General features: G+C 24.8%; 1 protein-coding gene across 1 annotated transcript; it reads left to right on the forward strand.

Annotated features, from left to right (window-relative positions):
* The first annotated feature begins 4589 nt into the window (after positions 1 to 4589).
* Positions 4590 to 7890, forward strand: LOC113846478 (E3 ubiquitin-protein ligase MIEL1-like). Its single transcript, XM_027474812.1, has 12 exons — positions 4590 to 4771; positions 4854 to 4941; positions 5032 to 5088; positions 5223 to 5255; positions 5366 to 5443; positions 5616 to 5659; positions 5768 to 5808; positions 6418 to 6500; positions 6626 to 6717; positions 6804 to 6873; positions 7012 to 7053; positions 7444 to 7890. The coding sequence occupies exons 1-12, from the start codon at positions 4722 to 4724 to the stop codon at positions 7567 to 7569; spliced, it is 804 nt and encodes a 267-aa protein (XP_027330613.1). The 5' UTR covers positions 4590 to 4721; the 3' UTR covers positions 7570 to 7890.
* Positions 7891 to 14413: the final 6523 nt, after the last annotated feature.

Consider the following 14413-nt stretch of genomic DNA (forward strand, 5'->3'; position numbering starts at 1 on the left):
TTTTCAATTTATTACTTTTATTAATATAAAGGCTTTTTATAACATATAAAGTTAAACAATTGAAATTTTTTAAAATAATAAAATTTGCAAATATGTGACTAACAATTAACTGTTCTACTAAAATTATCATATAAATTTTATTTATTTAATTTTTCAATTTATTATAACATAAAAAAGTAAATACATAAAAAAAATTAAAAATAATAAAATTTACAAAAATATATTTTTATTTTAATTAATGTGTACAATAATTTTTTTTCATTAATTTTAAAAATGTATGTTTTCTTATTTCTAATTGTTTGAATTTTGAAATATTCAACATATGAAAAACAAAAAAAATATATACATAACATAAACTAAATTAAGAAAAAAGACAAAAATTGTATTTTTATACTTCTTTATATAAAAAAATATCCATTCATTGCGATATAAACATCTTCTATTATACTTTTTTTTAATTTTGTTTTACAATTTTAATATTTCTCCTTCACTTATTTCTCTGTTTTGTCACTGTATAACTTTTTTATTAAACTTTTGAAATCTAAAGTTGTTATTCTTCCTATAAAAACTCATCAATAAAAAATTTTGTAACTAAAACCATTGTCGCTTGAGAATTTAATATAATATCACAAACTGTCAATGCTCAATATATTTTTAAAATTTTATAAAATTGTATAAAGTTGATAATTCTTAATCTAAAGGATAAATTTTATTAGATCTACAAATTTTATTAAGCAAAACAAGTCAACCGATAATTACTCTTAGAATTAACAAATCCCTTCGTCGTACTTGTGTGTTTCCATACATTTAAACTTCGGTTCATCACATTAAAATAATAGTTGTTTCACATGCTTTATTTTCATATTTTACTCTTTGTTTTTTTTAATTACAATACTTTCCATGCAATAAAATATAATCTTCATCGATGAAGACATGATAAACATCTTTTAATATTATGTTAGTTTTTTCTTCTTTTTAATAGCCTTTGCCCCCTTTCTTAGATTTGCCTGTGGACAACTTTTTAAAAAACCTCGTTCGATGCAAAAACTTGTAAGCAAAATCATTGTCGCTTTAGATTTTGACATCATTCGCTTGAATTTTCATAAATTGTCACCACTCCTAATCAATACCAACGAATCGTTATGCTGAACCTTTTTATATTAAAAGATAATCAAAATATGCATATCTATTTCGTCTAACAAGCAGCGCATAGGGTCAAAATACGGAGTCCAGATTCACAACACTTTCTGAGGATATTATGCAAAATCTTGCGCGAGGACCACGAAAAAAGAAGATTCAACGCAACACAGAACTACACGTCTCTGAGCTATTTCCCACCCAGATTTGGAACATGACTAATGAACCGGAAACACCCTGAAATCACTCAAGTAACCAGAACAATTTTTGTACTAACCCCGATTGTCTCTAATCACGTTTAACATTATTTTCTGTCTGTTCCATTCTCTATTGTCCCTCCCTGCAGCACAAACGTGTTCCAATTAAATGTATTTATCGTTATGAGTTGACTAATTAATATGCCACACCTCACGTACCAGTTCACCTTTCAAATCTTTTGGTTCAGCTTCCGTGGTCGAAATATTATCGTCTTTGGTTTCCTCTTCCTTGGCCAAAGTCTCTTCCTGATTTATGTCTTTGGTTTCTTCTTCCTTCACCAAAGCCTCTTTCTGATTCGCGTCTTTGGCTTCTTCTTCCTTAACCGAAGTCTCCTCCTTTAAGCTCACATCCTCTGTACACGCGCAAAAGCAAATTAAAATTTATAACTTCAGGAATTAACAACAAAAAGGGTTAGGTTAATATATATTTTGCTTAAAACTAAAAAAGAATTTTCATCGTAACAATATGAAGGTTGATTTGATTCATCATTTTCATACCTTTATCATTTTGTGTTTTCTTTTCTTGTGCAGCAACAGAAACATCGTTAGCCACTTCTTCTTTCTTTTCCAATGAATCGTGGTCTTTGCTACGTTCAGACTTCTCTGCCACAGTGTTGTCCACAGCAATAGCTTCCTGGCTACAGTGTTTGTCTACGGTTTGTGGCCCTTTCTCCTGGTCTGCCTTGGAATTGACGCTGGATTTTTTGCGTTGGAAAACGGTGTTTCCAGAAGCAGTAACATCGAGTTTAGATTTCCCACAACCCATTTCTTTCTCTCTTTTCTCTTTAATTGAGGAATGGAGACAGGAAGGGAGGGAAGGTTGAGGATATATGTAGATGAGAGTGATGGTTTTTGTTGTTGTGGTTTAGTGGTGAAGCTGTGGCCTGCACTGGGTAAATTGTTTTTGAGGAACCAACCATACTTTCTGCTGTCTCCTATTGCCAACTGTGGTTGTTATCATCGAAAGGAAACAATGACAACTGTTTTGGACAAATATAATAGTTGGTTATAATAATAATAGCTATGAAACAAGTAACTTGGCAAAGGCTACAGTGGTATGTTTGATTGCAGTTTTCAAAAACATTTAAAAAATATATATAAACTCCACCTATTTTTAAAGGAAAATGCAGGAATTACACTCAAAAAGAAAAATAAAATACGTAATGAGTGGTAAAATATGACACGAAGAGAGGATAATAAACGTCTTTAAGTGTTTAAAAATTTATAATATTTTAAATTTATAATCTACATTAAGTAAAATTAAGAAAGGAAAATATCTTTTTCTTTGGTTTTTTATTTTTCACTAGTCATTGAAATCAAGTATGAATTAATTTCATGTAATATAAATAAATTATAAGTTTATAAAAAAATAGACTCATATATCCATTGTTTTAAAATTTTGGAGTTGCATTGTTGTATCTATTCATTTTAAAAGTGATATCGAAGATAAGATAATTTAGATAATCGACAACAACTTATGTGAAAAAGAGCAATAATTGTTCTAGTAATCATGGATACTCTAAATGAAAGAAATTTTACTACTGATAAAGTCGATATAAATAGATAGATTCACATTTTGATATGAATAAGTTATAAATTTATAAAGAGATTGACCCATATATCTAATAGTGGTATTAAAGCTAAGTCATTCCAGCCTGTGTAAAAGAAAGATCAAAAGTTGATCTAGTGTAAATCATAGATACTATGGATGAAAGAAATTTGTCTACTAAGAGAGCCCATATAAATACATAGATTTATATTTGAATATGAGCAAGTTACGAGTTTATAAATAAATTAACCTATGTATTTGAGATTGCATTGTTATATCTTACTCATTATAAGGCTCCATACTTAAATATTTTTCAAACTAAATATCAATTAAATGCATATCATAACAAAACATTCGTTTTGTGTTATATTTGATATGCAAAATTTATCTTAACATTTAAAAGTTTTCATTTTTTGTTTCCCTGTAAAGCTAACTAATAAATTTTTTATTATAAATAAAAGAAAAAGTTATTTGATAACGTCAAGGGTGACATTTTTGTTATAATTTTTCTTTAATTCTTAAAAAATGCCGGTGACAAATTTGTTTTAATTTCACTAATATTAGCCTTTTAAATTGGTTTTAAAGAATTGACAATAGAAAAAATTTTGGAGAAAGTTTTATTGCATATAAAATATAAAGCAATAAATAAATTTGTATAATTGATTTATTTTTTGTCACTTAAAATCAGTTCTAAAAAATATTTAAAAAAAGAAGTTCAAATTTCCAACCCCAAAATACTTGAATTTCGTAACTACTCAAAATTAGCCCTTGGTTGCTAAATACAGGCACGACGATTTGCGTGTGCCGATTGGCTTCCTTTTCTAAATCTTTGAAATCCTATTAGCCGAGCATTCGGCAATATTCCTTTTTCTCTACTTCAAGGCACACCTGCGCCTGTCAGTGCCATTCACCACCCACCTTATCCCACACGTACTCTCACCCCAAGTGCCCAAATTACTCCTAATCAAATAAAAGCAAAGTTTTAAAATATTTTAATTAAAAATGTATGAAAAAACAAAGGCCTTATCAATAAATATTTTTTAAAATAATCGTTAAGGTTTTGGAAATTAAATTTTTTTTTAGACTTTATTAATCAGCATCTTTAAAATGTTGACCAAAGAATTAAAAGTAAATTTTGTTATTAAAAATTATGTTATACTATAGTAAAAACTATTACAAAAAATGTATCTATTATATTTTTTAACAAAATTTTGTTTCTTTTGATTTTTTAACTTAAAACACTGGTTAATATCTATTAATTTAAAAAAAAAACATGTTGGTTAGGTAAAAATAAAAAGGTCTTTTAATTATATTTTAATAAAAAAAAATTTAATTTCTTAACTAGACATTAATTAATAATATTTTTTAAAAAAGTTCTTAATAAAAATCACTATTAGATATTTAAAACTTATAATAAATTTCGATAGAACAAAATTAATTATTATATAATATTTTAATAATTATCTAATTTAGTATAATAAAAAAATAGTAAATATTATTAAATTATAGTAGATATGTTAAAATTTATAACTTTTGTTATGCATCTCAAACACGGATTAAAAAAATTGTTCATTACATTACACTGTACATTAAAAAAATGTAAAAAATAAAGAAAGGATGGGGGTGGTTTGTAACTTTAACATGATTGATATAGGAGGAGAAGGGGTTGGAAGATTTCTGTTTTGGGGATGAAGGCCTAATAACATATCTTCCCAAATCAGGAAAGTTTCCTCCTCGCCTTCTCTGAGAGAAAACAAAAGCCAAAATCAAAGTACCTCATGGAAGGCTCTGTCAACGAACGTCATGATTTTGGGAAGATGGGATATGGGTATTCATTTTTTTGCCCCTTTTCTGATTACTCCTTCCAATTTCTTTGTTTTTAATATATTTGTGACTTTGATTGATGACAGGTGCCAGCATTACAGGAGAAGATGCAGGATTCGTGCTCCCTGCTGCAACGAGATCTACTCATGCCGTCACTGTCATAACGAGGCAACGGTATTTTGTTTTCCTATTCTTCTTTTTTAGCTCAAAGATTTTTCCTTTTTGCTTTCCTCTGATCTGGGTTTGCGTTATTTTCCCCATTAGAACTTGTTAAAGAATCCCCTTGATCACCACGAACTCGTTCGCCAAGATGTTAAACAAGTAAGATAAATGGGCAGTACTAGTTTTCAATTTATTATTTTTTGTTTCCTTTTGATATTTACAAATATGTTTATATAAGTGGTCAACAGAGATGACAAGAGTAATGAACTTTTAACATCTTTTTGCCGTTTCAGGTTGTTTGTTCGGTTTGTGACACTGAGCAACCTGTATGTATTTAATCAAAATTCGATTGAAAACTTCGATTATTTATTTGATTGATTTTGGGTAGAAGTATGGATAAGCTCCTGATTTTGTTTCCCCTTTTGTTTCTTTGAAGGTTGCTCAGGTTTGCACAAACTGTGGCGTCAAAATGGGAGAATATTTCTGCAACATCTGCAAATTCTTCGATGATGATGTAATGTTTCCCTGAACTGAATAAATGTGCAGTGTCTGATTATTTTCTACTTCTTGAATATGATTTATCAACTTATGCTTTTGTCCTTAACTTTTTATAGATGGACTAAACTGAACTCTTTGAATCTAATTATTTCCTCAATGATTCTGACTATTGTATAATCAAATTTCAGACTGAGAAAGGACAGTTTCATTGTAATGATTGTGGGATCTGCAGGTGCGTTGTGTTATGTTTGAGTAGATCCTTCTATAATGCCATGTGCACGATTAATTTACCCAAATTTATTACATGCAAACCAATTTTGGCTTTGTAATTTGGAAACAGGGTTGGTGGTCAAGATAATTTTTTCCATTGCAAGAAGTGCGGTATGCATTCGTCACTAGTATTGTTGCCTTGGCATGTTCTCCCCCATAATAGGTTATGTTTCAAATTGATCATTTACATATATATTAATAGCAGACTCAATTATTTTCTGACCTAGCCACTGCTTTATGTATTTTGAGAAGTACATAAGGTGTTGATATTTGATAGATTTGACTCATTAAGTAATAAAAGTTGGTAGAGTTTGCTTTTTAAAATCAGAAGACTTTAGTCCTCAGAAACAAAATCGACATCTTTGGTCTGCCGATATCAAATGACATATATAATCACAGCAGCATTGATCTATGGCATTTTGAAATTTTGTGATTAGTTTGTTCTAGTTGTCCTGTAAATTTTCATTTTTGGTTTGGTGTACCCCTTGATCTTACCACTCGTTCATTAAATGAAGGTAGAGTTCAAGCTTAGCAGCCTCTCTGAAAATAATTTGCTCTGCATTCTTTTTTGGTGGATTATATTTCAATTCTTGAATCTTGAGTTTGATCTTATAGCATATCACATTTGTTGCTGAATTAGACCTTTTCTTTTAACAAATAAATTGCTCAATACTTTATGTGTAAAGATTTCTGTTGTAATGATCATTTTTTAAGTTGCAGGGTCTTGTTATTCAGTTAGTCTGCGTGATAATCATTTATGTGTGGAGAACTCCATGAGGCATCACTGTCCAATTTGTTATGAGGTGCCCACATAATGCCCTCCTTTTCCCTGTCTTTGGTTTTTAGCCAAACATGGAATTTCTTCTTTTGTGTCATTGGAAACTGAAGATTGAAACGTTAGTGATGTGACATTGTTATGTTTGTGTAGTACCTTTTTGATTCATTGAAAGACACTACTGTTATGATTTGTGGTCACACAATGCACCATGAATGTTACCAAGAGATGATAAAACGTGACAAGTGAGTATCTTAACTATTTGAGAATTTCTTTTATCTTTGGACTTGATATCTGCTTAACTAGATTTTTTATTTGGTCCATGGCGTAGATATTGTTGTCCCATATGCTCCAAGTCGGTGATTGACATGTCTAGAACGTGGAAGAGAATTGATGAAGAGGTAGCTGATTAAATTAAAGCAAACAGATGCTTTCCTTTATTTGATTTATAGATCTATATCGTGCAAAACATTGCTTATGTAAATGTCCTGCTTTAGTTAAGATTTCTTGTTGATCTATTTATTTTCACGTGATGTTAGATTGAATCAACTGTCATGCCTGAAGATTATCGATACAGGAAGGTAAAGTTTCATTCTCTGAAATGCTTCTAATAGCTACCGCTTTTTAACTCTGGCTGTAAATGGAAAACCTAATAGATTTGTCCTTCCCTACCCTGATTGGGTATGAAAGGTGCTTTTGAAATGGTCCTTTTCTCCTCCATAGCTTTGGAGCGAAACCACCATTCAAATTTGTTGTTCAAAAACACAGGAAAGAATTTGATCTTTACGAGAAAGCTAACTTATGTAATATATGGATGATGCCATTTTACTATGTAAGTATAGGATGGGATGAAATGATGCAGAATCCTCCTAATGCGTATCATGAAAGATGTATATATCACGATTATTTCAGAACTGGATTAATATAACTAAGCATCCACATTCAAAAAGACTAAAAAACATCCAATGCAGGTTTGGATACTATGTAATGACTGTAATGACACAACAGAAGTTTACTTCCACATTCTTGGGCAAAAATGTGGACACTGCAGATCATATAATACTCGTGCTATTGCTCCTCCAGTTCTTCCTCAATGAACAGATTCTTGTGATTCAAGAGACAGACATTGCCAGACAGAAATTTGAAGCTAGCACCCCGGTTATTTTAGAGGGTTATTGAATTATTTCAACATCAATAGTATTGTTGTATTGTGCCCTAGATGGTTTTTAGGTTATTCTTCCTCCAACATACGGAGTGGGATTGGTGTCTCTGCACTGTTGGCCAGATATAAATATCTGTACTGTGTTGTCATACGAGGAAAACTGTTTTCCCATCGTGAACTGCTGGTAATTGGGGTGAGATGTTATTGGATGGTAGTCATTAAATTTAATCAGCACAAGTCAGTGATTCTTTCCTTGCATAATTCAGCCTGATTTGGTTGTTAGTGAGAAGTGTTCTTTATACGATACAACGCATTTTTAACCATTGATTAATAAATTAACAACAATAGTTGAGATTATGATAAGATATAAATACATTTTGAAAGTTAATGGTTTTAAATTTACATTTATCTGTTGGGGTCGTTTGGTAACGAGGATAAAGGAATAATATAATATCTGTTTTTATCTCATATTACTGTTTGTTTGACTTACATGGTGTGACAAATCTATTCTATTGAGTCATCGTATCTTACTTTCTAATATAAATTTAACCACGTAAGGAGTTTGTGTTAGAAATAGATAAAATATGATAATATAATGTATCTTATTTGCTATTTTAATAATGCATTAAATATGATAATATCTACTTATTATTTTATACATTAAATTTTTAAATGTATAAAGTTATTTTTATATATGTGACTTTATTTACTTATTATTTTATGTATTAAAATTTAGAACATATAAAGTCATTTTTATGTGCACTCACTTATTACGCATTAAAATTTGAAAAGTATAACTTATGAATTGAAATTATACTTTATTCATACTTATTTATCTTTGAATTGTATTTAAATTTTTTTTATTATAATTGAAGAATTATATTTAAATAATTAATTCAGAATTTATAAAGTTACGCATATTAATTGCATATAATTATTACTCTTTGTATTAAAATTTGAAACGTAAACTTACTAATTGAAATTATATTTTATTCATACTTATTATCTTTAAATTGTATTTAAAGAATCTTTATTAAATTTGATGAATTATATTTAAAAAAATTATTAAAATTGATGGTTATATTACGTTACATATGGCAACTTAAATATTTATACTATAAATTATCTTAAATTACCATTTATTAAAATTAACTATAATATTTTTTAAAATTTATGAATTAAAATTATATCTGATTCATACTTATTATAAAATATATTTAAGAATAATTTATTAGAAGTTATGATTATATTATATACGTTGAATTAAAAAACTACACCTATAATATTATTACTTAATATTATATATTATTAAATTAAATTTTTTATAAAATTTTTATATATTTAAATTATTTTATTTTGATTTATATTTCAATATTTACTTCAAATATTAAAATATAATTTAAATAAAAAATACATTTCTAAAATTATTAGTTTATATTATATATTATTAAATTAAATTTTTAATGAAAATATAAGTTTACATATTTAAATTATTTTACCAATTAATTTAATATAATATATAGTTCAATATATATCTCAAAAATTAAAATATTTGTAAAATTATTAATTTATACTATATATTATTAAATTACATTTCTAATGAAAAGGCAAGTTTATATATTTAAATGATTTTATTAATTAGTTTAATATAATATATAATTAAATATATATTTCAAAAATTAAAATATAGGTTGAATGTGAATATTATTTTATATTATATATTATATTATTAAAATAAAATTTGAATAAAAAATAATTTTTATTATATTTTTTATTTTATGACTTTTCATATATTTTTAGGAAAGACTTTTTCTCTACTTATATAAGTTATATTTATATAATTTTTAAAAATTTACTCACCTTTTTTTTATTGTCATATTTTTTTTTTTATATTTTGTAACCATGTCTTATCTATGTAAGCATATGTGTTTTCAAGTTTGATATTTTTTATTTTGTTTCACTAAATTGTGTTATATATTTTAATTTATTTTTTTGAGTAAGCATAAAGTCGTATTATTTTTAAATGATATAATGTATTGAATCTTATTTTTAATTAATTAATCTGTATCAAATCTCTTATTATTTTCTTATATTCATCACAAGTAATTATTTACTTTTATGTTTTCCATGATGTTGTAGGAAAATAAAAAGTTTCAACGAAGATAAATAGAATTTTCTTAAGGATGTGAATTCAACAATAGAAAAATAGAAAATAAAAGTGCAAATATATGTGATATTTAATTATAAAAAATATAAGTGTATGTATTATGAGTAATATTTATATTTTCACTTTAAGATCAATAAAGAATTATGTTAATATTGACATACCAGAAGTTACTCATTTTATAGATTCATTCAGGTATTGAAATTATTTAAAATATCTTTGTTACGTTAATTATTGCTAATTCTTTACTTTTTATTTTAACCATATTTTTAATTATTCATTATCACTTTATTGAAAGGATTTTAATGATATGCATATTGCTCACAATGTTGATGAACATGATTTACTATTCTTCCTAAGTTAGAAATTTTCAAAAACATATATGAAATATTGACAATGATAAAATCAAAGAGTGATATGATAAATTTAATCTCTCTTGTACTTTGTTTTTCTTATTTAATTTTTAAACTAATTTTTTAATTAATTTTCAGAATGTCGTAATTGGTTGTATTACAACTGTGAACGATGTAATACTTAAAAATAGTTGGTATTATATTTCTTGTCCCATTACAAGAAAAAAATTTATTTCACAACTACAAATTTTAAATGTGAATCATATTATAAAGACGCTGAGTATCAAATGATAACGTAATTAATTTATCATTATGTATTCTAATTTTTAAATTTTCATATTAAAATAAATTGAATTGTATATTATGACCTTAATTTATATACATTACAGGTTTTGTCTTAAGTTTGATGTTAAAGATTTCACGGATTCAATTATATTTATCTTATTTGACAAAGTTGTTGAACAATTAGCACAAGTAAAGTTAAAATATTTTATTACAACATCTAAATTTGTAAGAAAATGTGTTAATTTCAAATATTCTAAAAAATCTAATCAAATAATTGATTATATAAATAAAATATACTAAAACATATAACTATTTTTATGCGATAGTTTTTTTAAAGGTGATGGTGAAGTGTTAAAGTTGTTTCCACAACTTTTAAAGATTATTGACACTTCACATATTGTTTAACTAAAAAATAGTACTTATTTTGAATGTTGTGGAAGATAAAGTTTCACTGTAAATAAAATTGCGAAGCCGATAGCGAAGGTAATATAAAAGATAAAATTGGAGTTTCATTACTTTCATTTATAATGTTTATAATACAATGATGAATAACTTTATTTTCATTATTTGATATTTACATATTGAAAAGCAAGAAGGTTTAGACAATACAAATGCAAAAATAAAAGAAAATAATTTGGCAATAAGTTGTTCACTTATATTCTCTAACGATGAAAACACCAAATTTACCTAAAAAAAAAAGAAAAATAATGTTTAAATTATAAATTTATAATGTATTGTTTAAATTTCTTAGATTAGTAATTTATATTTGATATTTTATTTTAAGTTGTAACTTGAGGAAAATGAAGCAAAAAATGATGAACAAAAGGCAACAATAGAGGATTTAGAAGATTGAACAATTTTTATTTCAGTATTGTATAAATACATTTAATATTGTGTAAAATATGAAAAGTAAAATGTCACCAAACATTTAAGTATTTTATAAAATAATTTAGTTATTTTATTATATATATCTCCTTACTTTATTATTATATATATTATGTATTGATATTATTTCTAGACAAATCTTATATGTGATTCATAAATTTTATATTATATTAACATCTGTAAATTTAATTAATATAAAAATTAATTTGTATATTAAATACAACAATTCTTCTCTTTTAGTTTCTATCTAAATCTTAATTAAAAAATTTTAACTACTCTTTTTTTTCTCTTCTTCTATTATTTTAATTTTTTAGAAAATAATTTGATAAAAATTGATATATCATAATTATGTATAACCTATTAACATAGACAATATTTTATTTATATTTTATATTATAATAATTATGATAACAATTTTTATTATTTTAAATTAAAAAATTAATAATATTTATACTTAATGATTTTGTTACAATATTTTTTTTTTAAATGTTATAATGATGATGATATATTCAAAATTCTTCAATTAAAACTTAATTATAATAATTAAAATAAATTAAAAATTATTAAATATCATAACAATGAAAATAAATATGATTTAACCTTCTATTTTCATATTTAATAATGTTATATCGTAATCAATGAATAAGTATGAATTAATTTCAAATGTTATATTTAATTTCTATATATGTCATTTGTTTTAAAATTTTATAAGTATGAAATATAAATTTTTATAACTATTAAAAGACTTTAATTCCAAGAAAGATAGAAGTCAGTATTTAAATGTTATAAAAATATTTTTATATTAACATATTAAATTATATTTATTTATTAAAATTTTATATTCTAACTATATGATTAACCAAAATTTTCAGATTAAAATATAAATTCTAATGTTTTTAAAAATGCTTATGATAGCATTTAATTACAAATGCAAAGAAGAGTGCTTTGTAATGGAAAAATTTAATCATTTTGTGAACTTACAATTAGTTTTTAAATATAAATTAAAATACAAATATTATACATAAAAATATAAAATCAGTACAAATATTTTTTATTAATATAATTATTTATTATGTTATATTCTTAAAATTATATATTTTTTATTTAAAAAAATTAAATCAGGTTCACTGAATATTAATATCTTAAAACTAGGCAATATATCAGAGAGATAGACAAAAAAATATATTTAAAAATAAAAATCAAATCTCTAATTTACCATATATTTGTCAAAATGGCTAGGACACATATTTTTTTAATAGTGATATAATATTTTAATATATTTATATTAAAGTTTAAAGACCTAATAATAATATATTTTTTTTTACTTATTTTTAGTTTAATTTATATGTTTTCTTTTATATAGCATTTTAATTTTTTTAAAAATTATTATTTGTTCTTTTAATAAATTTTTTAAAATATTATTTTATAGATATATTTATTTTTATTAATTCTTAATTAAAACGATAAATAATAAACAAACTGTATTAATTATTTTCAAAAATTAAAAAGAAATTATATAAAAAATTAATAAATTTATTATTTTAATTTTATGACCAAGGTAAAAAATAATATGGAAATATATGAAAGACAGGGTTTATGAATTAAAATACATTCATATAATATTTAATACTTTAAAAAATATTTGAAAGAGATATTGAAATAAAAGAAAAAAAGAATATATTTTTTATTCTAAATAAATATTTTTGAAAATTGATATAATATAATAATAGATTAATATTTATTTCTATATTTATCTTTATAAACATCATTTAACCCTTACCTTAAAAATAAAAAAAGAAATCTATCTTTCCTTTTGCTGGCAAATTAACCTTAATTCCAAATATATCTTAAAAGGATAAAAATCCATCCCCAAATGTCCTCTATTATAAGATAAGATTGGTTCAAATTCAATACTTTCATTATTAGTTACAATGAATGAAAAAGAATAATATGTTAGGCTCAACAATATTTGGAACGTGATCAATTAGTGAGAGTGGCTCTTCTCCTTTGCTTCATGTAATATAAGAAGGTCAATTTGATGGCAACCTTCAATTTTAAGAATGAAGAGACAATGTATATGGATGAACATGAACATGGGACAGTAGGCGTGAAGGATGGTATAACTTTGCAGATTATTAGATAAATTGGAATCAATTCCATCACTCAAATTAGAAGAAACAGATTGTGTGAATATTGCCCAATCTTAACTTTTCTTAGACAAATTCATTAGCACTAGCTTCTGTTTATTCTCCTTATTTTTAGCATCTTTAGCTGCCCAAAACACAAAATACTGCCCCAACTTCGGCTATGCCGACAGACCTATGAATAATTATTACAAAAACAAGTTATGGTATCTTATATATTTGTAATCTCATACAATATGATATAAATTATTTGAACTGGGTGAATTTGGTTTTATTTGGCTGAATATACTATCTAATTAACCAACCTCATTCTATTTGGCTTTATTATCTTTAAAGTAACAAAATATTCTTCAGAATATAAAGCATATTTATAACTGTTGATTAAAACATTTAAAATTAAATTTTAATAAGTCTTCAGTTTATTATATACTATAATTTTAATTATTTTTAATTATAAATTTACATTAATTTTTAAAGTATATTGTTTTTTATTAGAGCGACAGAATTTAATTCAAATTATACTTATATTTAACTAAAAATATAGTTTATTATTTTTAAATATTAAGCAATGTTTGAAATATTGCAGGATAAATAATTTTTTAAAATTAAAAATGTTTTTTTTATTAAAAGCAATTTCATTTAAACTGAATAAGATCATTATCAATAATAAAGTCTTTCTCTAAGTTGCTTAGTGGTTCTTTGGAATGTGAAGCTGTGAAGGCACTTTCTATAATTTTGTCTAGTTGGTTATAAGTTGCCTAACAAAGTCAACTAATTGGCTTCTTGTTTGATTGCCACATAAGACAAAATTCACTTTAATTTTTGACTCCATGCATACATAATCGATAATTCACAGTCTTTTTAACATGATGTAGATTTTAAAAAACTATTTTTTAAATTTTTTTAATAAAAATATCTTTAAACTTTTTTAATTTTTTTCATTACACC

The sequence above is a fragment of the Abrus precatorius genome, unplaced genomic scaffold, assembly GCF_003935025.1.
Source record: "Abrus precatorius isolate BTA unplaced genomic scaffold, Abrus_2018 Scaffold8, whole genome shotgun sequence".
NCBI lineage: Eukaryota > Viridiplantae > Streptophyta > Magnoliopsida > Fabales > Fabaceae > Abrus > Abrus precatorius.

Excerpts from the sequence above, each read along its gene's own strand:
- LOC113846478 (XM_027474812.1), top strand. The coding sequence starts at position 4,722 with ATGGAAGGCTCTGTCAACGAACGTCATGATTTTGGGAAGATGGGATAT. Across the intron at positions 4,942-5,031 it reads ACTGTCATAACGAGGCAACG|AACTTGTTAAAGAATCCCCT; the intron begins GTATTTTGTTTT and ends TTTCCCCATTAG. Across the intron at positions 6,718-6,803 it reads GAGATGATAAAACGTGACAA|ATATTGTTGTCCCATATGCT; the intron begins GTGAGTATCTTA and ends TCCATGGCGTAG.